Raw genomic sequence first — 26,974 nt, forward strand, 5'->3', positions numbered from 1 at the left:
AAACCATCACATGGTGTGGGTTTTTTTAAATAGCCCATTAGGTAAAGCGGGATAGGAATGATGGAGCAATCATCCGTTTGTCAAAATTCTCAGTACATGTATATATCAGTTATTCCACCGTACTAAAACAAATATATATGATAACGCCCTTTCGGCCTGCCGAAAATTAGTGTACATCATTTTGGTACGATTGATCAGCAAGGAGCCAGATGCATGTCTTATATATAAATAGACGATGACTTCAGATGAATGCAAGCTTCATTTGCATACCTCCAAAATAAGCGCTACACAATGACAAGTGGCATCAGAGAAATATTTGGAAACAAAATAAAAAATTTTAATTTATTTTTAAAAACCCTTAAGAATTGTAAGCACTTATTTTTCTTTGTTTTCTAGATATATGTAAATGAGCAGGGTTTGGTTTTAATTTTCTGTGACCTATTGCCGCTTGCCTGCAGCCACTGTATAAATAAATAGATATTTTAACAACGGATCGATCATGAAACCATTGTTGACACAGTAGTCGGCCTGTCAATTATGACGTCACTGAATGAGTTATGAAGTCTAAAAGTGGTGCAACTTTCCTTATAGATTTTTAATCGACTCGCTTTCTACTAAAATCAAACTGAACACAAACGTCGTAAGTAGAAATAAATATGCGATTGAGAATCGCATCATGTGAAATTATTACAGTATTCTATACGACAAAGTAAAGTCAAAACGACGAATTTCGGTTTTTTGTACAGAAACGTTTAAACGTTTTGTGTTGTTCATTAAACATCAGCATGTCGATATCAAAAAGTTGACATGTCGCTAATGTTAACAACTAAACGACTGTTTTTAACTGCAAAGAGTCTCTCATCTTTATTCCCTGAACGCCATACATTTTTTTTTTTTTCGTCTTGGTTGTAGTAAAATCAAAATGATGACTTGTAGTTTATCGCCAAAAATCAAGCCAATAAACTGAGTGTCGCCTTGGTTATTACACAATTTTGTAAAGATGGTATTTGTTGTAAGTCGAGAAGATGCCAATTTTATTATCTAAATGAATACTTTTTGACAAATTATCATTTAATCAAACAAACGACTGAATAAAAGCGATTTTAATTAAGCAGTTTCGAAAAAAAATCCCAACGTTCAAAAACGATTTCATTAATAAGTCGTTTAGTTGATTAAATGAGATGATATTGCCAAAAACTATTTATTTTGAGCACAAGATTGACATCTTTTGGGCGACTTGCAATTAATTTGTGTACGTCAGTATGCATCACTGATTATCTAAATGATTAAAAATGTTTTAATTTGCTTTATTTCATCAGATTAGTTGATAATGCAGGAGATGCAACAGTCTCGTTGAAAGTCAACATTTCACAAATTATATGGTCATCATAATTATCTTATTTGCATACTGATTTCGACTACGATTTGCTCCATTTACATGATCAAGATAAAGGGTTCACGACGGATGTGACTGGTCAACAGGGAATGCTTACTCTTCCAGACACCTGATCCGACCTCTGGTGTGTCCAGGGGTCAGTGTTTGCCTTACTCTCAATTTTGTATTGTAGGTTTTATGAGATTGGTCACTGTTTCCTATATTTACACTAGTAGATAAGCGGGTCATAGGATATAATTCTAATTAGATTGATAAATTTACAGCGTGTGATATAATTACGCTAACATATGTATGCACATGCACTGAATTTGGTTCGACTCCGATGACCTAAGTGGTAAACGACAGCGGCATTCTTATTTTCGATGGAAGCACTTATGACATGGTCTGTATCTATTTATGAAGCATGAACTCGTGCGCTTGTCCTGTTTCAGATATTTTCTAATCTGTCGACGAATTGTGTGTATAAGGAATCGCATTCGAAAAAAATATACATCCAGAACTAAATAAGCAGTAATGGATTGGTTTCATAATGGAAGGAATGCGTGTACTTTATTTAAAAAAAAATGTAAAAGTGAAGACAACGAACAGTGATCAGTCTCATGAAACCTAAAATACAAAATTGAGATTAATGCAAATACTGATCCCAGGATTCCCTGTTGACCGGTCACACCCACCGTGAGTCTTATATCTTGATCAAGTACAAACGAAGCAATCTGTAATCAAAATGTATGCAAAGAAAGGCTTAACAATTGTAAATCTTCTACATCATAGGTTTTCTCGGAAGATATTCTGGCTACCATAGAGGGTATCCCACTTTATAGTCAACTTTCCGGGGGGGGGGGGGGGGCTACTATATATGCAGTTTTCGGGGGGGGGGGGGGGGCTACTGTGCAACAACGATAGTTATTTGTATACGTGTATGTATATACATGTATAGTATATTGTTGTGTATCATGGCCCGCTAGACGGTTCCATCATTAGCTGCTAACCCACGTGTACGTACGATACTATTCAGTTTGGAAATCAGAAAGTATGTGCAAAGCCCCCCGAAATGATCTTCGTAACACGTCTCCTTGTTTTCTTGTTAGATTTTAATCAATGATTAATGGTATGATTTGCTGGTTTATAAGTGATAGGTTAATTTGGAGGCTAAAATTCTACCAGTACCCTTTATTCTAGATAGCTCTGCATAAAGTGTGTGTTGTTAAATACCAAAAACCATGCAGTCCATAGTGTTAACATACAAATGACTGTACAATGATTTCGTATACATATAAACGAACATGTACAGTATACATTCCTACATTAAATCAAAGCAGGACAGGTTGTGTGATGCGACAAGTGTAGATCATCTAACCCTCTCAAATAAGTCAGCATACACTCAGACACAGGGTTTGTACATTAAGTCAATTTATTCAATTACACACACACACACACACACACACACACACACACAGAGAGAGAGGATCCCCACTTCAAAGGCCTTGAGTATCATTGTAGCACTCCGTCTTACACGGCTGATGATGGGTCTACACGAGTAAAACATTCTCGAATTGGACGTAGACAACATAGAGGTACAGAGGAAACAGAATTAGCTCATTAGAAGCTCGCTTCAGTTTCCATAGAAGTCAACATCAACCATGTTGTACAGCGCTAGGTCAACATATACTCAGATAATTACATGTATAACACTCTTAATACTGCAGTTCGATAATGGAGATATTTGATTCACTTCAATTTCAATTCTTTATTGTCCTTAAATTATATAACTCATCGGAATACATCTAGTACATGTACATGTAGATACACAATATATCTAATTGTACAAGATAAACAATAGGTGAGTGGACAGGAGAAGATAGGAGAAGAAATTACAAATATAAGATAATATACATGTAATCACATTATGAGATGCACATGTTATTAGAAAAATACTAAAATTACATTATTGACTTACAATGCTAAACTTCGTATTTTCACAGCTTGTACTAAGAATTTCCCCACGTTATTGAGTTCTTTAGTATTGTCTACACTAAGGAGCTTAACTAATTTAAAGACACTTGGTTTTGTGCAATAAAAACCCTTAATATATTTCTTTCTCAAATCTTTGTAAAATGGACATTTCAGGATAAAGATGAAACTCATCTTCTATATCATTATAATCACATAATTTACAAAGCCTCGCAGTCTTTAAAACATTGTTATGCCTGCCTTTTTCAATATTCAAAGAATGTGAAGACCTGAATTTAATGATATTTTTGGGAGAGATTTCTGTAACCTATGTTGACTAATGTATCTCATGTACAGATGTACCATATGCATGTACAATGTACGTGTATAATGTGGTTTAAGCGAATAAATAAACTTGAACTTGAACAAAGTACAACTGAATATGTATTTATCTACGGGTACATGTAAATACAGTACCGTGCATGTATCGTAGAGCTTGCAATGTCGACAAGAGAAAGCGTATCAATGTCGACAAGGTAATTATATAGACAATTTTATCAAAGACATTGTTATGTAAACGACGTCGACTAAGAGAGTTGTATAGATTTCAACAAGAGAATTGTAACGATTTCAACAAAGAGTTATAAAGATTTCAACAAATAGTTATAAAGATTTCAACAAGAGAGTTGTATAGATTTCAACAAGAGAGTTGTATTGATTTCAACAAAGAGTTATAAAGATTTCAACAAAGAGTTATAAAGATTTCAGCAAGAGAGATCTAAAGATTTCAACAAGAGAGTTGTATAGATTTCAACAAGAGAGTTGTAACGATTTCAACAAGAGAGTTGTAACGATTTCAACAAGAGAGTTGTATAGATTTCAACAAAGACGTATAAAGATTTCAACAAGAGAGTTGTATAGATTTCAACAAGAGAGTTGTATAGATTTGAACAAAGAGTTATAAAGATTTCAACAAGAGAGATGTAAAGATTTCAACAAAGAGTTATAAAGATTTCAAAAGGAGAGTTACAAAGATTTCAACGGGAGATATGTAAAAGAGTTCTGCAAAAAAGTTATAACAATGTAACATTATAAAAACTTTGTAACCTGTTTCTAAATTCATTACTATTATTAAATAAATGTGCTTTCTATATAGTGTTTTAATGATTTGAAGAAAAAAAAATTAAAATGTCGAGTGTTAATGACGTAACGATGCTTCATGTTGCAAAAGTTACTAGTATCTTACTGAAAAATAAAGCATATTGCTCATCTCATCAAATTGCATATTTAACAAGCAGAATTTTAAGAGTTATTTGTAAAAACAACTAAATTGGGACTTGATTGATATTTTCATATTCCCGAAAGTAAAGTTTTATCAAATATGCGTATAAAAAAAATGTAAATCGGATTTATCCAAATAAATGTCAATTTTATTATATATTGTGAAAAAGTAGTGTCCTAATTTTAATTTAAAAGCGTTTATTTTTCACAAATAGATATCATTCAGTCTGTTTTCCTAAACCTTCAGGTACTTCTGTGCTATATATGAGTATAATACACATACATGATTTAGAAAATTATGATATGTACTTCATAAAATCTCTGCTAAACCAACTATATCTTGTGTGAGTATAGGGAAGTCGTTGTGGCCGAGTGGACTTACACACTGGTTTGACAATCTTGCTAGGCGGTGGGTGCCGTACGTCGCTGGTTCGACCCCGGGCTGGGGCGAAAATTTTCAGTACCTAGTTGTGATTATTTAGTGCTTTATATATATATATATATATGGGTGTGTGTAGTTTGTAAAAAGAATTCAGTATTTATTTAATACAGTAACTACATCCAATAATAAAAGTCAAGAAACACAAAACTCGAATAACATTTCACTGTTAGCGCTTTCGGCTTTAATGCCTCTTCAGGCAGGTATAAAGCGCTAACAGTGAAATGTTATTCGACTTTTCTGTTTCCTGACTTTTATTAATATATATATATATATATATATATATATATATATATATATATCATAAGCCTCTTGTATCAAGCGTGATTTTGAGAGATTCAGTGAATTTCATTTAACAGACGCCTTTCTTACTACGTGCTGCAATTAATGCCAACTGGTAACCATTTCAAATGCAAGCGAATTATGTATATACTTATAGAATAATAACATTTGCGAGTGAAAGGTTATTTGGCAATAAAACACATTTATGACCCTGCTGACCTTCTCGACATACTCGCTTCTACTTCACTTTATTGTATATCGTCCGCACGTTCTACAATAGCCTTCACCAGACGTAAACTATGACATTCAACACAGAGGTCGTAAAAACAGGAACTGAGAATCAATCGGGAAAATCATGTTTTTCAATTAATAATCATAATGTTTCACATCTGTGCACTTCTCTTTATACAATACAAACTCTTTCCTCTCCCCAGTGCTGTTTCAAGGACAGATTATTTTAACGCCGTTTCTCAGTATGATTTGGTCGCTGTCGATTGACTGCCGACAGACCGAAACAACTTGTGGGGGGATCTGACAGAATCGCGCCTCTCTCCGGGAAATTGAACTGTTCGTGGCTTGATAGTGTTTAGAACAATTAATCAATCTGGAAAACAATATTCGTAACAGGGATAACCCGGTATTATGGCCTCCCGCTAATGTTGTGTCTTTGATGGGTAAGTATATAATTATGCATATACTAACATTTGAAAAGCCTAATATAATAATGACTAAAATGAGTGTGCACGTAATCAATTCTTCTTAATTATTAAACCTTTAGCCAGGTTTCATTCTTTTGATGTTTCGTTTCAAATCATAAAATAAATCGACCACTTACCGAGGGGGTTGCCCTGCAGAATCCTGCAATCTACTGCGTTCATTTATTTTGTATATTTTCGTTGTTTATCTTTAATATGCTTTATACATATTGTTCCATAAATATTGAATAATAGAGGGAGAAAGAGAGAAAGAAACCAACAGCATTTAGCTCAGAGAGGTAATTAATCAGCAAATATTTAAATATATTGACGGAATAGAAATTAAATATTTATACATCTACATGTATTTATCCTAAAACATTTCTGATTAATAAAAGTTTTGCGTGTTTTCAAGACTGATTTTCTTCTACGTTTTGCATCTTTCCCAGGTGGTTTAATTGCAATTTGACATCACGATTCCCCTGTACCACATAAGGTATGAATTTAAAAAAATTAAAGATGGTGTTTTCAGCTTTCCGAGAATCGAAATTGTTTACATATTGAGTACCATTGAAACCAAGATACTGCCATGCATTTCAGGAAAAGCACTCGCATTCCTGACATAGTTCCATAGGGACAGTACGGATATAGCATGACAAGTGCAAATAATTCAGATAGATAACCGATTCTATAACGAAAACGAAGACACTATATTAAAGCAAGAACAGGGGTACGGTAATTCTAGTTCATTAACGGTCTGTGGAAATCTTCTTTATCAGATAGCAGTAATTACCACTGACAATTGGATACATTTACTGACTGACAAGGCAATGGCCACGAGAAGAATAACATCAACCTCTGGTTAATGGCTTTCAGGACTCAGTACTAATCCACCAGGATCATCAGTATGATAATTACGATAATGCAAGTGTCCTTCCAATTTAATCCGGATTTTAAACATTGAGTTCAATGGACATTTTATGAGATAGCAAAGTTCAAGATCTACAACTATAAGGAAAATCGGCACAGGCATAATTTGAAAATCTATGTTTATCAGAGAACGTATTAAAGTTTTATACACGCTTAAACATTTACAGCTCAACGTCTTGTCGAATACAATTGCGAATGAAGTGCCCAGACGTTTGAATGGTGTATACAGACTAATTCATCAGCGAAGTTGTAGATGTTTATCTGTCACTTCTGGTGAGGTTACTAGAATTAGCCCTATACCAGTTTAAATTCTTCTGAAAAACTGATTGTATATAATTATATAGCGGCATCGCTAGGAGATTTATCCCATAACTCTTTTGTTTGAAATTTATAATATACATAAGGTTATTGTACATTGAACTTTAGTGTTTTACATTTCAAAGTGGCGCAGAAATAAAGCGTTCGCCTGGTGATCGACCGGTGGGTCGTGGGTTCGAACCCCGCTCGAGCTTCAACTCTGTCAAAACTAAGATGTAATATAAAAAACGCTCGGCATTTAGAACACGGGTCTTTCAGATACGACATTAATTAGATACGGGAGTCCCGTGCCGCGGCAGACGTTGGTGCGTTCAAAACCCCTTTCTGCTTTAGCCCCGAGAGTCGTCATAGATCAAAATTTGTAAATACAAGTGAAAAATGCTTGAAGGGACAGTAAAAATATAATTAACTAAATAAAAAGAACAAAGAAAACATTTACAAAGAGGTTTGATTAACGTTTCTTTGAGAATTTATTTTCAAACAGGAGAATGAGGAAAGTACGAAAGCCGATTAGGATCACTTAAAAAAAATTAAAGGCGTATTGATGCAAATCAAAGGTGTTGTCATGCAAAGTAAAGGCATAATGACGCGAAGCGAAGGTGTGATAACACAAAAGGAAAGGCATTTAATGCCAAACAAAGGCACAACGATGCAAAATAAGGCCGTAATAACGCGGATTTAAAAGACCTATTAAAGCATAACAAAACCGTTACTACGCGAAAGAAAAGCGTAATAACGCGAATCAAAGATATATATAAACAGTTTACATTGAATATTATGTTATTGTGTATTGTGCAGAATGTTCGATACAAGCAAATAAAGCTATATTTCCGAGTTGGGATTTAGCAACAAAGAATTCTAGCTATATTAGCTTATTCGGAGAGACTTAATATTAGCATTCTACGTTGATTGATTGATTGATTGATTCTTGCTTAATTTTTCACTCATATGGAGACGTCACCAAGACCGGTGAAGGGCTTCAAATTTAGGCCTTTGCTCGGCCATTGAGCAATGAGGGTTCTTTAGCGTGCCACACCTACTGTGACACGGGGCATCCGTTTTTAAGGTCATCTCCGAGGACCCGTGAGGTTCACACCTGATGCCGAGCGTTTGGCGATGTAACTGTCACTACCTGTTTTAACGACTTAGGTTTCGAACCCCGGCCTTCCGCATACGGGGCGAACGCTCTAACCTCTCGGTCACCGCGGCGGTCATTCTACGTTGAAAAGGTGACAAACTCGTTTATAAGATTACTACCCGGAAGGAAGCGCCTTCTGTCTGCAAAAAGGAATACGAGAAGTTTAATCCGTAGGCCTGAGGCATAAATGTCTAGGTGTAATGCGCTTGGCCAAAATGAAGAATGAAATAAATTAGCCAATAATCGGGATTAGAAATTTGTTGCATAAAATCCGAGAAATGACAACGGACATTATCGTGGTTGGAGTATATTGAAAATGAATGGTGCAATTTACAGCGGATCGCTTAAAAGTCGTAAATTAATAGTTACATGCAAATTCATCTGTTTCAAATGTCGGCGGGCATGTCTAGAATAAAATACATTGTGTAGTAAATTAGTGAAAAGGTCAATGAATTGGCACTCTTTCATATTAAAAAAAAACAAAAAACCAAGTTAAACAAAGCACATGCATACACTCTACTACGCAAGTCGAAGAAAAATTCGTTGTTATCAACAAATTGAGAAATCTGGCAATAGCACTTGCAATCAAATTCAGAAGTACGTGTAATAATGGCAAGGGGCTACTATTAAACCCCTGCATGGAAATGATCGAGTTTTCTGCTATTGTACAAAGTGTTGTGTCCTTGCATAAAACATTCTACAGTTCTGTTTTGTCTACGATCAAATTCGATGTAAATTAGTACTGGTACTGTAGTTTCCTTGCCAAACTTAGACAGCTCTGATGTAGAATTTTGCGGTTAATTTGCATTCCATTGCCGACATACCCAAACAAGCTAGACTAGGGAATTACATTTTTTTTTTTTTTAAAACAAAACAAACAAGAGACCCATGGGCCATATCGCTCACCTGAGTAATCTTGGCCCATATTTAAAGAATTTTCCTACATATTCGCATGTAAAACTTTGATCCATATTGTGGCCCCAACCTACCACCAGGGGCCGTGAGTTTTACAAACTTAAATCTGCACTATGTCAGGAAGTTTCATGTAGACTTCAGCTCTTCTGGCCCAATGGTTCTTGAAAAGAAGATTTTCTCTATATACTTTAAAACTTTGATCCCCTATTGTGGCCCCATCCTACCCCCGGGGGCCATGATCATCATTTGAAAAAAATTCAATCTGCACTATGTCAGGAAGCTTTAATGTAAATTTGTACTTTTCTAGCCCAGTGGTTCTTGAGAAGAAGATTTTTTAAAAAGATTTTCGTTATGCAACCAGAGAGACAAATACCATCAGTCTGAGGACTGTGTTTCATTAAAACTATCAAATGAAAACCTGAAATCAAATGAATTAGAAATACATTTAAATATGACAATGAATATCACAATTACATATAATTAAAGTTATGATTAATAATTACAAAACACCGGTACATATATTTTCAGTATAAGAAATATGGAAACTCGAATAGTAGCTTAATGTCTGTTCCCTTCAAGGGTAGCACTGAGAGTTCGGGCCCTGGGTTAGTAAAAGCGGGAAAGTATGTGAGTATTAGAAACCGATTACACAAGTATAGGGAAGTCCAGTGGTCAGTTATTTTCCTTTAAAACCCATTCATTTCTGGTACAAGATCAGTAATAAAACAACATAACATACGCAACGACACGCAGCAGCTTTAATGTTGTAACAATACAACGTACTATAATTGCATATAACATGTATACACAAGTTGGATTAGTATAAATTTTAAACGTGTTAACAGCTCTACGTGTCGTAAAACCGGTTCTATTGAACCGCACGACTGAACATACCTATACAGGTATTCGAATTTAAAACTTGAAATATCAGGAATAATCTATTCATTATAATTACCAAGTAGAAACTGATTTCTGTCTAATTCGTTCTTCAAACGAAAAAAATCACATTAAGCACACACATGTGGTCTGTCACACTTGAGCGCATAAATAAAAACAAATTTACACTTACGCAACAATGAGAAATAAATGATCAATGATAATTTATTTATAGAGGTCACACCTATATGTTTGTATGTAAAACTTTGATCCCCTATTGTGGCCCCATCTTACCCCCAGGGGTCATGATTTGAACAGACTTGAATCTGCAATATGTCAGGAAGCTTTCATGTAAATTTCAGCTGTTCTGGCCCAGTGGTTCTTGAGAAGAAGATTTTTAAATGACCCCACCCTATTTTGCATTTTTGTGATTATCTCCCCTTTGAAGGGGGCATGGCCCTTCATTGGACCAAACTTGAAAGCCCTTCACCCAAGGATGCTTTTGGCCAAGTTTGGTTATAATTGGTTCAGGAGAAGTCGAAAATGTAAAAAAAAGTTTACCGACAGACGACAGGTGGTCAGAAAAGCTCACTTGAGCTTTCAGCTCAGATGAGCTAACAAAAACAACAACAAAAAATAAAACGAGAATGACTGGTGCCAGAGGTATTTATTCTAAACTAATTATGAAATTTATCGCCAAGTTTTCATACATTGTACTCACTGGCTTGGTGTTGAGAAATTACTTATGTCTGACCACAGTTCAGGAAAGTGATGGACAAATTAACATGCTCTGCTGTAAATCATCATTTTTTATTGTGTGATTTCTTAAATACAGTAATATTAAAGGCAAAAAACAAATATATTGATAAAAATATATATATTTTATAATGTAGCATTCATTGCAGAGGATTCTTCTTAGGGGTCACTTGAAATTTGAAAATGTAGTTTTAACTTTCAGATCTTCTCTGAAGTTTCACATAACTAAATTATTCACACAAACGCAATCTTTTAACAAAACATGTTGCTGTAAGCTGCATTGACAAAAAAACAAGAAACTGAATTAAATCACAATGATGTTGGATTTTCATGGATATATAACAAAGACACGTACACAATGGTTTTCAGATTCAGTCTTCAAACAATGCATACTTCTGCATGTACTCTTTGATTTCATACACCAATATATCATAGGTCTTATTCTTCCCAAAATACTCCACAAATTCTCCTTTTGGATTCATCAGATATGCGATGATTGTATGATCAACCTGTAAAACATCCATAAAGCAACAGAATTAAGTTAAAGAGGCATAACTTTGATACATGTAACAATAGTTCTGATACATGTAACTATAGTCCTGATACACGTAACTATAGTCCTGATACATGTAACTATAGTCCTGATACATGTAACAATAGTCCTGATACATGTAACTATAGTCCTGATACATGTAACTATAGTCCTGATACATGTAACAATAGTTCTGATACATGTAACAATAGTCCTGATACTTTTAACTATAGTTCTGATACATGTAACTATAGTCCTGATACATGTAACTATAGTCCTGATACATGTAACAATAGTCCTGATACTTTTAACTATAGTTCTGATACATGTAACTATAGTTCTGATACATGTAATTATAGTCCTGATACATGTAACTATAGTCCTGATACATGTAACAATAGTCCTGATACATGTAACTATAGTTCTGATACATGTAACTATAATCCTGATACATGTAACAATAGTTCTGATACATGTAACAATAGTCCTGATACATATAACTTTAGTCCTGATACATGTAACTATAGTCCTGATACTTTTAACTATAGTTCTGATACATGTAACTATAGTTCTGATACATGTAATTATAGTCCTGATACATGTAACTATAGTCCTGATACATGTAACAATAGTCCTGATACATGTAACTATAGTTCTGATACATGTAACTATAATCCTGATACATGTAACTATAGTTCTGATACATGTAACTATAGTCCTGATACATGTAACTATAGTCCTGATACTTTTAACTATAGTCCTGATACATGTAACAATAGTCCTGATACATGTAACAATAGTTCTGATACATGTAACTATAGTTCTGATACATGTAACTATAGTCCTGATACATGTAACTATAGTCCTGATACATGTAACTATAGTCCTGATACACGTAACTATAGTCCTGATACATGTAACTATAGTCCTGATACATGTAACAATAGTCCTGATACATGTAACTATAGTTCTGATACATGTAACTATAGTCCTGATACATGTAACAATAGTCCTGATACATGTAACAATAGTTCTGATACATGTAACTATAGTTCTGATACATGTAACTATAGTCCTGATACTTGTAACTATAGTTCTGATACATGTAACTATAGTCCTGATACATGTAACTATAGTTCTGATACATGTAATTATAGTCCTGATACATGTAACTATAGTCCTGATACATGTAACAATAGTCCTGATACATGTAACTATAGTTCTGATACATGTAACTATAGTCCTGATACATGTAACAATAGTCCTGATACTTTTAACTATAGTTCTGATACATGTAACTATAGTTCTGATACATGTAATTATAGTCCTGATACATGTAACTATAGTCCTGATACATGTAACAATAGTCCTGATACATGTAACTATAGTTCTGATACATGTAACTATAATCCTGATACATGTAACTATAGTTCTGATACATGTAACAATAGTCCTGATACATGTAACTATAGTCCTGATACACGTAACTATAGTCCTGATACATGTAACTATAGTCCTGATACTTGTAACTATAGTTCTGATAAATGTAACTATAATCCTGATACATGTAACAATAGTCCTGATACATGTAACTATAGTCCTGATACATGTAACAATAGTCCTGATACATGTAACTATAGTCCTGATACATGTAACTATAGTCCTGATACATGTAACTATAGTCCTGATACTTTTAACTATAGTCCTGATACATGTAACTATAGTTCTGATACATGTAATTATAGTTCTGATACATGTAACTATAGTTCTGATACATGTAACTATAGTCCTGATACTTGTAACTATAGTTCTGATACATGTAACTATAGTCCTGATACATGTAACTATAGTCCTGATACACGTAACTATAGTCCTGATACATGTAACAATAGTCCTGATACATGTAACAATAGTCCTGATACATATAACTTTGATACATGTAACAATAGTCCTGATACTTGTAACTATAGTCCTGATACATGTAACAATATTCCTGATACATGTAACTATAGTCCTGATACATGTAACTATAGTCCTGATACATGTAACAATAGTCCTGATACATGTAACTATAGTTCTGATACATGTAACAATAGTCCTGATACTTGTAACTATAGTCCTGATACACAGATGCATGTACAATAACCCTGATATGTTAACAACTAAAATATATTTAACATTGAAGTCCACCTGATCATGAACATTTTGGGATTTCACTCATTCTTACCACAAAACCATAGACCTCCTTGGAATTTTACTGATATTTCTACAAAATAACCAGATTTTCTCAAGATTCCACTGATTAATTTGTAACTTGGAGAATCGCAAACAAAGAACTACGCAAATAAAAAATAACAGTGTTTTGGGGTATTTTCACAAAATATGTGTTTCGCAAAAATAACCAGTTATACGGTAATACGATAACAGTACCACATTTTCAGGTACTTTTTAAAAAATAAAATAGTTTTAAATGTAATTTTGATAAAGACAAACTTTACATTTTATTCCATATTCCCTAATTGGATTTTTTTCTATTGCCAAATGATATAACAAAGGTAAAATGCGAAGTATTTTTCTGCCCAAGTGCAGGTAATGAAAAGATAACTCGATTTCGTTATTTTTTTCATTCAAACCCCCCCCCCCCTTCTTAAAACTCAGCTAGGTTAGTTTTCTTGGCTCCTCCATACCATGTCACTTGGACTTTACAATAACTATAGGATAACCAAATACCTCCTCAGGATTTATTGCCACTGACCATATAATAACTAAGAAACTCCTCCAAGTTTTACTAATACAAAAGTAGTAAATTTCAGAACTCGATCCTCACAGGTTTTCTAATACTAACTGTTCACTAATTACAGAACTCCTCAGAATTTTTCTAATACTAATTGTATATTAACTCCAGAACTCCTCAGAATTTTTCTAATACTAATTGTATAGTAACTCCAGAACTCCTCAGAGTTTTTCTAACACTAACTGTATATTAACTCCAGAACTCCTCAGAATTTTTCTAATACTAACTGTATATTAACTCCAGAACTCCTCAGAGTTTTTCTAATACCAACTGTACAATAACTTCAGAACTCCTTGGGATTTTTCTAATACTAACTATACAGTAACTACAGAACTCCTCAGGATTTTTCTAATATTAACTGTACATTAACTACAGAACTCCTCGGGAGATTTCTAATACTAACTGTACAGTAACTACAGAACTCCTCAGGATTTTTCTAATACTAACTATACAGTAACTACAGAACTCCTCAGGATTTTTCTAATACTAACTGTACAGTATCTACAGAACTCCTCGGGATTTTTCCAATACTAACTGTACAGTAACTACAGAACTCCTCAGGAGATTTCACCGATACTTACTATATAATCACCATCTTCATCCTCTGGACCTTTACTGTAATACACTCGAAAATTCTTACAAGCCTCATCAATCTTCTCTTTTGTACCAGTTAATCCCACTATCTTGGGTGAAAACTCTGTAAAATAAATGCAAATTGGTAAAGGTGGAACAATACGTTTCTTTAGTTAGGTCAGAAATCAGAGGAAGTATGCTGCAAGTGTTCATGGCCATGCAAACACCACTGGGTCTTAAATGTTACATGTACAGCATGCAACTTTTCTAGTTTGTTTGAACTATGGAGGTTATTCATAACATAGACAACATTTCAACAGAAGTCCCATTACCATCCTGGATTTAAGTATCACAGGTTGCTGAAATATCGAGTAGAAATTTTTATAAAGAAATTTTGATATCAATCATTATTTTTCTATGATGTACAACTTATATCATGTACTCCTAAGACAAGTTTGTGTCCTCCCTACACCAAACTTGATTTACAAGTCTTGGAATAAAGTCAATAACGATCCGTACTTTAACCAATCATTGCACTCCTATTACGCGTATTACAATTAACGCCACTCATTCATTTCGTGGACGACAAGAATTTATTCAAATATTTCTAACCAATTTAATGGTCCTTTTGAAATACAATCAAATTGATCCAGCTTTACCAAAAGTGCTCTGAATACTGCATATCACTTCTATTTGGCAAGAACTTATTTTCTTGCAAATATAATTAGGGATTTAATGGTCACAAACTGAGATTTACAATCAAAGCATCACCAGAACTAGTAGAATGGATGTTGGCGACTGTTAAATGAGCACTAACAGTCACAAATAACAAATGAGAAGATAGGTATTCCCATTCTAATGTAATTTATTCATTTTGCTTGATGATTGATATGTCTTATTTCATTGAATTTTGTTTTTTTTTTGTTATACGAAGTACAGCACATATTATGCTTGATGTTATGATTTTGCATAATCCTATTATGATGTCACAATGGAAAGCTTTCTGTCCCATTAATGCTAGTTTAACTGCCTCAAATATCAGTGCATTAGCCATTCAAAATGCAGATTACAAAACAGTTGCATTTAAATGGTGTATTTATTCATGATACATAACTTTCGTAAATCATCATTTACTGTGTGAGCCTTCAATGTGTAAGAGTTTATTCCCAAGAACTAAAATTTCTTAAATATCTCGCAAAATTACACATAAATAGCGTTTTTACAATTAAAATGTGATTTTCAGTATTGTTTTTTACCTTTGCAGTATTTTTTTTACCTTCACAGTATTCGTTTTTACCTTCACAGTATTTGTTTTTACTTTCAGGTTTTTTTTTACCTTCACAGTATTTGTTTTTACCTTCACAGTTTTCTTTTTTACCTTCACAGCATTTCTTTTTACCTTAATAGAATTCGTTTTTACCTTCACCGTATTTGTTTTTACCTTTTCAGTATTTGTTTTTACCTTCACAGTATTCATTTTTATGTTCACAGTATTTGTTTTTACCTTCACAGTATTTGTTTCTACCTTCCCAGTATTTGTTTTTACCTTCCCAGTATTCGTTTTTACCTTCACAGTATTCTTTCATGGCTCTTGGCGAGTCTCTTTCAGGATCCACGGTTATAAACACTGGCTGTATGTTAGGTAACTCTTTATCTGAATCTAATGGGCAAATACATAGAAATATTTCATAACACTGTATGAGATTAAAACATGTGAAAGAAAATCTCAGCTCTGCAGAAACCGAGCATTTTATGAATAACATAATCAAGAAGTACAGGTGACTCTTAATGTCTCAACCCCCAAAGTTCTAGTCCAAATCTCTCAAAGTATTCTCCCTGTCACAGTTTTTCTTCTATGTAAGAATATTAAGCAAATTTACTCTCATTCTCTAAAACTCTTGATGTTTTGAAACTCTGGATCTAAGTCCTGTATAGTGTTATAGATTTAGTCAAGATACCCTAAGTGAAAATTATTTACACACGCTGTTGTTCATTCATGACCTGATTAACACATGGAATTCCAGTTTTTCAATCACATGTATACCAGTTATTCATTTGGAATAAATACAAAATTTTTAATTCATTTGTGTTTTAGAATAGTCCATACATCTTTCAGAATAACTGCCTACCTATTTTGTTCACCACTTTTACAAGTTTCTCTATCTCATCGGGACAAATGTCTGGGCAGTGAGTAAATCCGAAATACAGCAGTACCCACTGTCCAAGGAAGTCCTTGTCTGTCCTCGTCTTCCCATTAAAGTCAATCAAAGTATACGTCCCTCCTATCGCCGCAGTCCCTAGCTTTTTCCTCTTCTCTTTGGCTTCCTCTAAAATAAAAATTCTGTATCGTGATGTGGTACTTATCAACTTCTAAAGTCAGGAATCCTCTTGCTTTGTATGATGTCTATTGATAGAGTGAAGTATTTATGAGTTAGCAGTTTTAAAACTGTTGGTATCTAAATTTTGTCATTTTAACAAGTTTTTATCTATTTTTATTATTCTGTTTAACGAAAATGTGTGATTTTCTGATGTTGATGTATACTTTTGTTTTTGTATGTCTGACATCTTTAAAAAGGTGGTAACATATACATTTTCTTTGGTTATTAATTGAATTAAACTATATTGAGTGGAAATTAATAAAGTTTTTCCACTTTTAACCATTAATATTGATAAGTCACATGAGGATGGAGCTACCTTAATTCAAGAACCAAAATATTTCTTGAATCAGCAACTTTTTTCCACACAAGGAACATACTTGTGCATCATTTAATATAGGCTGCTAGGAGGCAAGCGATTAATTGTTATGAATTTAGAAAGACGACCGTGATTTACTCCTGGCCTCCCCAAAAATGATAAAACTTAATCATACATAAGCCATCATTGTCAACTGATCATTCTATCAAATTGAATTATGGTTTTTACATATATATTTAATTATGATTTTGATATTCATGTATAACAATAATAATTTTCAGTATATGGAATCTATTAACATATACTACATTTATTTTTGCACTGAAAGAGACAATTTAACTTTATGGTTTTACTTTTAGTAATTAATAAGAATTTGTAGTACTTTTTACTCTCTGTTATATACTTTATTTCATTAATTTAATTTTTTTTCTATATATATTCATACTTTGTTTTTTGCAAAAAAAATTCATCAAAAATTGAAATATCTATATTTATGGATAAATATATTCTACATATGAGAGTAGTTTTATTTCTTTAGAGATGAAACCTACTTAAAAGGCCATGGACAAAATTTGAGCTGAACATTTTCAAATACAGAGCTAAGAATTCTTTGTTAAGTAAACAAGGCTTGTGTCATTTTTTGTTTCCTTAGGTTAAATATACTAGTAAAAGTTTTGTTTAAAGCAGATTTTCTCAATTTTCAAGTTAATTCTGAACACAAACAGTTTCTAGCATTTGTCACCTTTCATTTTGTTTTAAACATGATATTTTCTATTAAGCAATCTCCAACTTATATATGTAAACAAAAACATGGCACGCACCTTGTTTACTTAACCAAGCATGGTGAGTGCTGTATCTCACAATTTTTTTAATTCTTTTGCTCAAATAATAATAATAAAATGGGAGATTATCTAAAATGTGAACATGAACTATAGTAAAGCACTAATGCAGGAAAAAATAAGCTTTGATATATATATATAAAAGCACGAAGGTGTCTAAATGCTTTGTTTTACATCATTTTGATAGTTAACAGTAACACCAGGGCACCTGATCGGAGATTCTACCTCTGATACTTTCTATGGTCTGTGTTTGCCCTATTCTTGATTTTGTATTCTTTATAGGATTGATGAAATTGATCATTGTTCATTGTTTTTCACTTTACATACATGTATGTAGTGTATATTTACAAAGTAGTTGCGACCGAATATCACCCTTGCATCAATAAGTTTTCTTGTACTATGTTGATTTAATGGTGACCATTTTTGTTCAATACATGTATTATTCTTTTGTTTGATAATTCATACACTCAGAGCAAGATTACTTTCTCCTTTTTTGAAGCTGATACATTTTATTTCTTCTAATTTGATAACATACCATTGTTTTATAATGATCTGAGAAATTCAGGAAAATCTCCAGCTGGATATAATTTTCCCCCCAGTAAAATCATAATTATGCACATATGTTAATGTGTGCAACAAATATACTTAAGATACTTTTGAAAATTCATCTCTTTAAGAATGTGAGTATGGTAGTCTTCACTTACTGAGTTCTTGGTTTTTCAATGTGTTGTAAAGATGAATGGCATAGAGACCTCCAATGATTGCACAGATGAGAGAAATTCTCCAGGATAATGGCTACATCAATAGAATATACACACCAGATAACACACATACACAGGGCAGACAGATTGTAATGGATACTACCTGTTCTTCATACATTAGTGCAAAAAACAAATAAGCTGTACTGTTAAATAGCAAAAGCTAGCCAATATTCAGACATCTCTTACTGTAGTCTAACTATTTCGTCATGTTATTTTTTTTAATTTTTTTTTTACGATTAATCAAACTTAGATTAAGCTTCACATTCAAGAACTAAATGCATCCTGTTAATAATATTCGTGCTAATAAGAAAGTTACATGTATTGTATAGCCTAGTTATTCGGCATTGTATACTTATGCAAATGAGAGACAATAAAAATCCACTACGTACGGTTTTCTCCTCATTTCCTTGCTTGTTTGATGAGCCTATCTGACGAATGAGCCTCTTTCGGGCTTGTAATTCCGATCTGAAAGCTTGGGTATTTAGAAATGCCTGAAAAATAATTCATTCGTTGTAAAAGAAGAAAAGCATGTGTGCACAATACTAGAGCTCAGAGTGTGCTTTTAAAAATCCTATTCTTACCTGCTGTCGAAGTAGAATTGGTAATGAATATTTTTGTACGTTGATGACACTTCTCAAAACGATGTTTCGTGTTAATGAAAACATCTTTTTGCTAGTCTCTAAAGTTTTGTTTTATGTAACCAATGTCACAGTGTCAGTATAATCCCGTCAGCTTATGGGCGCAGCCATATTTAAAATGCAAATCACTTCGTTCTTTGTATTAGTCGTATTTGAAATGAGTCAGTTGAAATACTAGTTTTATACATTCTAAAAACTTAACAAGTTTTTATTTTTCTCATTCGCGGTGAACACAATATAGAGAATATATTAAACAAGCATTCGAAAAACAATATTCGTGCATGCACAAGTAATTCATATAAATATATCACTTCAATCTTGATGATAAATAACGACACAATAACAAAATATATACATTTATTAAAACATCAGAGTTCAATATTTAGAGTTCTATACATTCTGAAAAATTAACTTGTGACAAAATTTATAATTCTGAAAACTTTTAAAACAAAACATCAGAATTGAAATACTAGTTTTATACATTCTGAAAGCTTATATATATTTACAAAACAGCATACATATGCAATTGAAATACTAATTTTCTTAACAGAACAGCAGAGTTGAAGTACTAGTTTTATACATTCTGAAAACTTAACAAAATATCAGAGTTGAATATTAGTTTCATACATTCTGAAAATTTATATTTACAAAACAGCACAGCACGTTGAGTATCAGTTTAACAGCAGAGTTGAAATATATAAGATGTATAAATAAAGCCCAATTAATTCCGGATTGTGATGAATGGCACACAGCTGCTAACATCGTGAATTATCGGTCTGACCTGCCGACTGTACTACTGGCAGTGCCGTGTAGCGGTTATTCCGTGGGTTGGATTTACTGGATTTTTATTTTTAAAAAACCAGTCTTAGTGGTTGGCAAGTTTAATTTCATATCTTATATTCTATTTAATTTTGGACATTCAGGGCTTAATTCGCATATATGTAAGACATATACATTTGCATGCGAATTGAGATGATGCAGGTGCGCTTGTTGAATCACCAATATTATGAGAAGAGTAACTTTACAAACAATGCATAAATGATTATGTATCTTGATTAATTTTCAGATTGAAAGAAATACATCCAAATACAGGATGCTATGGAGATCGAAATTTCCATTTGTCAAGAACGCCAGCAGCCTTGCTGAGTCAGAGTTGTCTGAAGTAAGGTCCGAATTAAATTGTTCAGAATCCTTATCATTCTACAGAAATGGAACATATCTGGAATCGAACAGTTCCATCGCAATCATCGGAACAAATGAAGTTTACCACGTGGACCAGTTCCTTCAGGATGACTCTGGAATTTTTGTGTGCGAGAAAGAGGCATGGTTTGACTTATACGACATCCGGGTAATGTCAACGATTGTAACGTTTACAATTTCTGTCACATGCCTTATTGTAGCCTTTCTAATCCACATATGTACAAAGACTTTCCACTCCACACATGACAGGTGCATGATGTCATTCTCGGTGGCGCTGTTTCTCGCTCAGACCGCTTCATTAGTCCCTCACATCACCTCAAATTTCTGTAAAGCTAACGCCATTCTTCTCCATTACCTGTGGCTCTGCGTGTTTAACTGGACAAGTGTCATGGCGTTTGATTTGGCCTACACGTTCAGCGTCTGCCGGATATCTGTTTTGAGATCCAACGTCAGTAAAGCATTCTTCAAAAAGTACTCGCTTTTTGGCTGGCTCCTACCACTGGCAATCGTTCTGGTCTGTGTTCTTTTAGATCTCTTTGACCCTTCTGTGGAGTTTGGATACGGTTCAAAAGGACATTGTTGGATTACAAACAAGACTGCTGTGTACATCAGCACGACCACTCCTGTTGTGATCTGTCTCATTTTTAATTTCATCTGCATAGGAGTATCGGTGTTTGGAATAGAACAACTGAAAAAGCGATCTCTGGAAGTTCAGAAGAATAAAAAAGACTCTACCAGATGCACTATATATCTCCAAATCTCAGTCATGCTTGGAGTAACATGGGTCTTGGCATTTATCGTTATAGCTTTTCCGTACCTATGGTTACAAGTGACACACAACATTATCAATGGTTGTCAAGGTGTTTATGTTTTGGCGATGACGTTGAAACACCCAAAAGTTGTGAAAGGTGTGTCCAGAAGATTTCAGAAATACAAACTCTCGTACAGCAAAACAAAATCCACGACTGTTTCTACATTAGCGATCAACAAACTCAACACAACACTAAGTTATCGACACTCCGTCTAAAGTGGCGTTTTTATATTGAAACTTTGTTCAAATAAAAGAAAACGTGGTGCTATCAGTGACGTCATATCCGTGCGATTTAATCTTTATAGTTTTATATTCATGCTGGTCACTTTATGCAACATAACCAAGATGGAATTTTCTTGTAAACGTGTTACATTAATGTAAATTAATATCTTCAAGGCGACATATTTCATGAGAACTTGACTGAGAGAACAATACTGACATCGTTGTCAAGGTTGTAATTATCAAGTAATAAATAACCTCGTTTTGAACAACATTATTTGATAAATTGTTTTTTCCATTAAAAATATTGATTTTAAAAAGATATCCCCAATGGGAATACGGAACTTAATCTTACGTTTACACAGTAGTTTCGTGATTATATTTCCCCCATTAAGTTACTGATGTGATGTTAGAAGCGAAATAATTAATCAAAAGAGATTGCATAAGTCCCACCCGAAGGGTTTGAGGATATCGCTATATGTAAGGTCTAATCTATTTGAAAATTTCAGTTTGTTACAATGGAGGTCCTAACAAGATATGTCATGATATTTGAGATGTCAATTGGTAAGTATTTTATCTTCACATTTTTATCATAAGAAATAGTGACATTAAGTGTATTAATGAGCAATCGTCAAACGACCACTGAAATTTAGCGGATATAAGAATCAAATTGAATTACAGATTATTTTTCTGTACTTTGTGGAAGATCTTGCAGAAAATCAACCTATAAGTTATTTCTTTATTTGCTCTCCAGTGCTTGTCCAGTGTTTACCACCAGCCATCAGTAGCCAAACAGGCGTCGGACAAACCAACAAAGCCTATGATATGTACGACTCGAACGATAGTGTTTCGATTATAACGTCATACGACACCGATCAGTTGGACGCTCCAGGTGAATGATAACTACAAATGCAAGAAATTTGTGTTTTATATCTAATATAAACTTTCTTATCATAGAATTACAAATCTAGGTAAGCTTATAGTGGGGTCAAATTAAAAGTGTTACGATAAAAAAGTCTATAACGAGATAAAAAGTATTAAAAAGATAAAAAGTACTGACGAGATAAAAAGTCATAATAACAAGATAAAAACTCATTTTGATACCTATCTATTGCATAATTTTCAAATTTTATGCATTTTTATTCGTGTATATATTTGGTCCTGGATTAATTATTTACGTTCAATATTATATTATACAATGAATTTTGTAAACTGAACGAACGTCACAATAGAGTCAAAGTAATCCCCGGGCATTTACAGTGCAGACATTTATGGTTCAGTAAAAAGCAACAGAATGTGCATGTATATACATGTAGGAAAAATATCAAAATATGTAACACTAGAATGAAACAAGTTGATAATCTAATAAATGAATTCTGGTTTGGTCAATTATGACTCCTCTAAAGTGACTTCACGGTCCTCCTCCAATCTCATAATAAACTGGTAATGTCATCTCATTATACAGACAGAAAGTCGTTATTACGATTTTTTATCTCGTAATTAAGACTTAAAACATTTTTGTCATACCTCCAATTTGACCTCATTAGGCTTTCGTACAAATTCATGTAATTTGAACTTAAAATACTAGTATCTGAGGCACATGAATTTGAAGAAAATATATATAGAATACCATTATATGAAATTCCAGAAAAGTCCGAATGTCAATTTCTGAGGTGTAACTTTGGGCGGAGACAGGCGTGGGTTTGCTCTGGAAGAAAGGACGGAATTCGATATTGTGCATGTGATGATGTGTGCTACGTATTCAGAGATTGTTGTGAGGACAGCTTCGATAGCGATAAATTTCGTCAGTACATAGATGATCCAGAAAAGGAACTTAGTGAAAGTGAATATGATTACATGCTTAAAGTTCATAAATATAGCGAATGTATAAACATAAAAGTTAAACATGCTGTTGGAATGTTTACAAAAATATTAACTATTAAAGTCATAAATAGATGTCCTTCTCATTATGACGGCGATCTTCGAGCAAAGTGTTTTTCCAATCTCCATATTCTGAACATTTTAACACATGTTAAATTTGGAATATACGATTTGATATTCAGAAATCCGTATTGTGCGCTCTGCCATGGATATCAAGAAGACGATATTCGTTTATGGACATCGACTATCTACTGCCCGCCCAAGTATGTAAACATCCCGAAACATGACTTCCAGCAACTTTCCAAACACTGTGAACTTGTTCACACCTTCAAGGAAGATCAGAAACTTCGGTACTGCGTTGACCCGATCGCGTCTTTGAAATTCCCTGAGGTGGATCAAACAGAAACTGCTATTGACCATATTTTATGTAATGGATACATTTCAATTCTTCTCGATGAAACCGAGAACATCTACTTCCGAAACAAACACTGCGCTTTATCAGCTCAACGTAACCTTTCCACGCTTGTGCTAGTTGCAGAGCTTCGCCCATCTATGGTAATAAATCAAATGGGTATGAATATCATGTTCCATTTTACAGGAATTAAATTTGAGATTAGTGGTGCGGCTAGTAGGTGTTACGGAGACTTCACCTTTGACCCTATTACCAAGTTCTGCGCCAATCTCATCTGCCCAGATGGATTTATTAAAAAAGAGCAATTATGTGTATATAACGACCCTCTCTACAAACACACCAATCGCCCAAAGGCTCTAGATATGGTGGAAGGTTATTCCAAACATTATGTATATCTTTTTAATGAAAACTTTATTCTGTTTGACAGTTTTGAAGAGAGTTACGATGATAGCAAGGATATGTTCGACGACCAGCTGAATGCTATGTTTTTGGAAACAAATATTTCCACAGAGGTGTATTATTTACAAAATTTTCTCCCGAATCATCCTTTATTTTGTAATATCGGTAGACTGGAGACTCTGAAAGCTGAGAAATTCACGAGCTTTAAGGACGGATATTTTGAAATTCTTCATAAAGAGGTCATCTTATCCTTTTATCTACCTAATACGCGATTTTCAATCAGCGCGAAAGTTCCCAAACCGAATTCAACTGTGGAATTTTCAGATATAAAAATTTTCTTGTGTATTAAAAAATTTGTTTTAAATTGCTCCACCTTTCTAACCTCATACGAATCGAATGATTATGAAATCATGAACAACAAGGTTTATTTTAAAGAAAATGTTTCTGTAATTTTAGATAGTGCTCAATATAAAATTATTGATTCAAAGTTGTATATTTGTCACACGGATACTATTTATTCGGATGATAACGGTAAGCTAGATTTCATCTTGACGGTATTATTCTTTTCATTATCACTAATGTGCATATTACCCTCGATTGTTCTGCAAATTATGGTGAGGGGCATACAAACTTGCCCGGCGAAATGTTTTCTTTCTTATTCAATAACTTGGTTTACAGCTCAGTTTAGCTTTATCCTAGCTATATTCATGCCGTCACAAGTTTGCTCAGCCTTTGCTTTAACATTACACTATTTGTGGCTTTGCATATTTTCTTGGTCAAGTGTTCTAGCTTTCGACTTAGTCAAAACATTGAACGCATGTACTAAAACTTTTAAGAGGGACTTTAAAAATAATAGCTTGTTTGTCAAGTATTCTATTGCCGGCTGGGGACTACCACTTCTCGTTGTCGTGGTAAGTAACGTAGTTGATTATGTCAGTCTGACGTCGTTTGATTTGCAATATGGTAATCAGAACATCTGCTGGATTGGTAATGTGGATGCTGTCCTCCTAACTTTCGTTTTACCGACTGGTACTTCGACATTCTTCAATGTGGTATGCTTAGGTGTATCTCTCCATGGTTTGGAAATTGCAAAACGAAATTCCAAATATTTGCAGAAAACCAAAAAGGATAAGCAGAGATGGTTGATGTTTCTACAGATGTTCATAATGTGTGGAGGATCATGGGTACTGGCATATGCTGCAAGCAATGTCCCTTTTGAGCTGCTAAAAGTAACAAATATTGTTTTGAATGGATGTCAGGGCATTTATATATTGATTATTACAACTAAGGACTCGAAAGTAAAACGATGGCTTGCAGTACAGATGAAACGACTCAGAACAAGGTCGACCACCAGTAGTGGTCCCCAGACCAATAGTACCGATAATGTGAACAATATCAAAAATACGAAATTGTGAATTACACATGATACATTTACAGTTGTACATACTTGTATATATTTTTATAGTTACGATTTTAATTGCGTTACTTGGGACGTTCTGTTGAATCTATGGAGAAATAACTTATTTTGTAAGTTACATAAAAAATCTTTGTTTGACAGATATAAGACGTGTTCCGTTTAATAAATAGCCTGGTCTCTTTTTTAAGACAAGCGTTTAATTGTTGATGCGATTAATTCAGAATTTGCTGCTCGACAATAAATATTTTATATGTAACCACTATAGTAACATATTTTTACGATTGTAGTTCACTTCAATATCAACAATGCTGTTTTAAGAATTGTGTATATACACTGTGCATGTTTTTTTTTATATGTGAGAATGACAAAAACCGTTTAAGGTTGCTTAAGATTTTACTATATATTGAAAATTATGCAGAGAGAGAGAGAGAGAGAGAGAGAGAGAGAGAGAGAGAGAGAGAGAGAGCTTTCCATGTAAGAATCTTTTGCAAAAATAAAGAACTCTTTATATTTGATCAATAATACAATGAACTAGAATGTCGACCACGATCACTGGTGTATTACCAAGCATTGGTATATTAATATGAGATTGATAAGACATCAATCACATGTATGTAAAAATATTATGTGATCGGTTCGATGACGTCAGTACCCATTGTATCAAATTTAACACAGCTTGTTTTTGACAGAATGGCTATCATATAATAAAAAATAATAATGAAAAATAAGTTTTGTAAGTTATCTTTCTAAGCTATCCATTTGTTTGGAATGACTGAAGATATTACATATTTATCTCATACATGTACGTGTGGTGTATATTGAAAGTGA

The 26,974-nt window shown here is 33.6% G+C and overlaps 3 protein-coding genes across 3 annotated transcripts; 2 read left to right on the top strand and 1 right to left on the bottom strand.

The window, feature by feature from the left end:
* Positions 1 to 10,868: 10,868 nt before the first annotated feature.
* LOC125663869 (protein SCO1 homolog, mitochondrial-like) lies at positions 10,869 to 19,943 on the bottom strand. The gene is made up of 7 exons (XM_048896285.2): positions 19,751 to 19,943; positions 19,559 to 19,660; positions 19,113 to 19,203; positions 17,005 to 17,202; positions 16,443 to 16,535; positions 14,884 to 14,999; positions 10,869 to 11,485 (listed from the first exon to the last, which is right to left on the bottom strand). Exons 1-7 carry the CDS (start codon positions 19,832 to 19,834, stop codon positions 11,348 to 11,350), a joined length of 822 nt encoding a protein of 273 aa, XP_048752242.2. The 5' UTR covers positions 19,835 to 19,943; the 3' UTR covers positions 10,869 to 11,347.
* An 831-nt stretch (positions 19,944 to 20,774) lies between these two features.
* Positions 20,775 to 22,371, top strand: LOC125665287 (G-protein coupled receptor Mth-like). Its single transcript, XM_048897941.2, has one exon. It carries the CDS (start codon positions 20,901 to 20,903, stop codon positions 22,032 to 22,034), a length of 1,134 nt encoding a protein of 377 aa, XP_048753898.1. The 5' UTR covers positions 20,775 to 20,900; the 3' UTR covers positions 22,035 to 22,371.
* A 164-nt stretch (positions 22,372 to 22,535) lies between these two features.
* On the top strand, positions 22,536 to 26,871 carry LOC125663871 (uncharacterized). Its single transcript, XM_048896287.2, has 2 exons — positions 22,536 to 22,601; positions 22,792 to 26,871. Exon 2 carries the CDS (start codon positions 23,895 to 23,897, stop codon positions 26,142 to 26,144), a length of 2,250 nt encoding a protein of 749 aa, XP_048752244.2. The 5' UTR covers positions 22,536 to 22,601; positions 22,792 to 23,894; the 3' UTR covers positions 26,145 to 26,871.
* The last annotated feature ends 103 nt before the right edge of the window (positions 26,872 to 26,974 follow it).

This window comes from Ostrea edulis, chromosome 1, assembly GCF_947568905.1.
Source record: "Ostrea edulis chromosome 1, xbOstEdul1.1, whole genome shotgun sequence".
Lineage (NCBI taxonomy): Eukaryota > Metazoa > Mollusca > Bivalvia > Ostreida > Ostreidae > Ostrea > Ostrea edulis.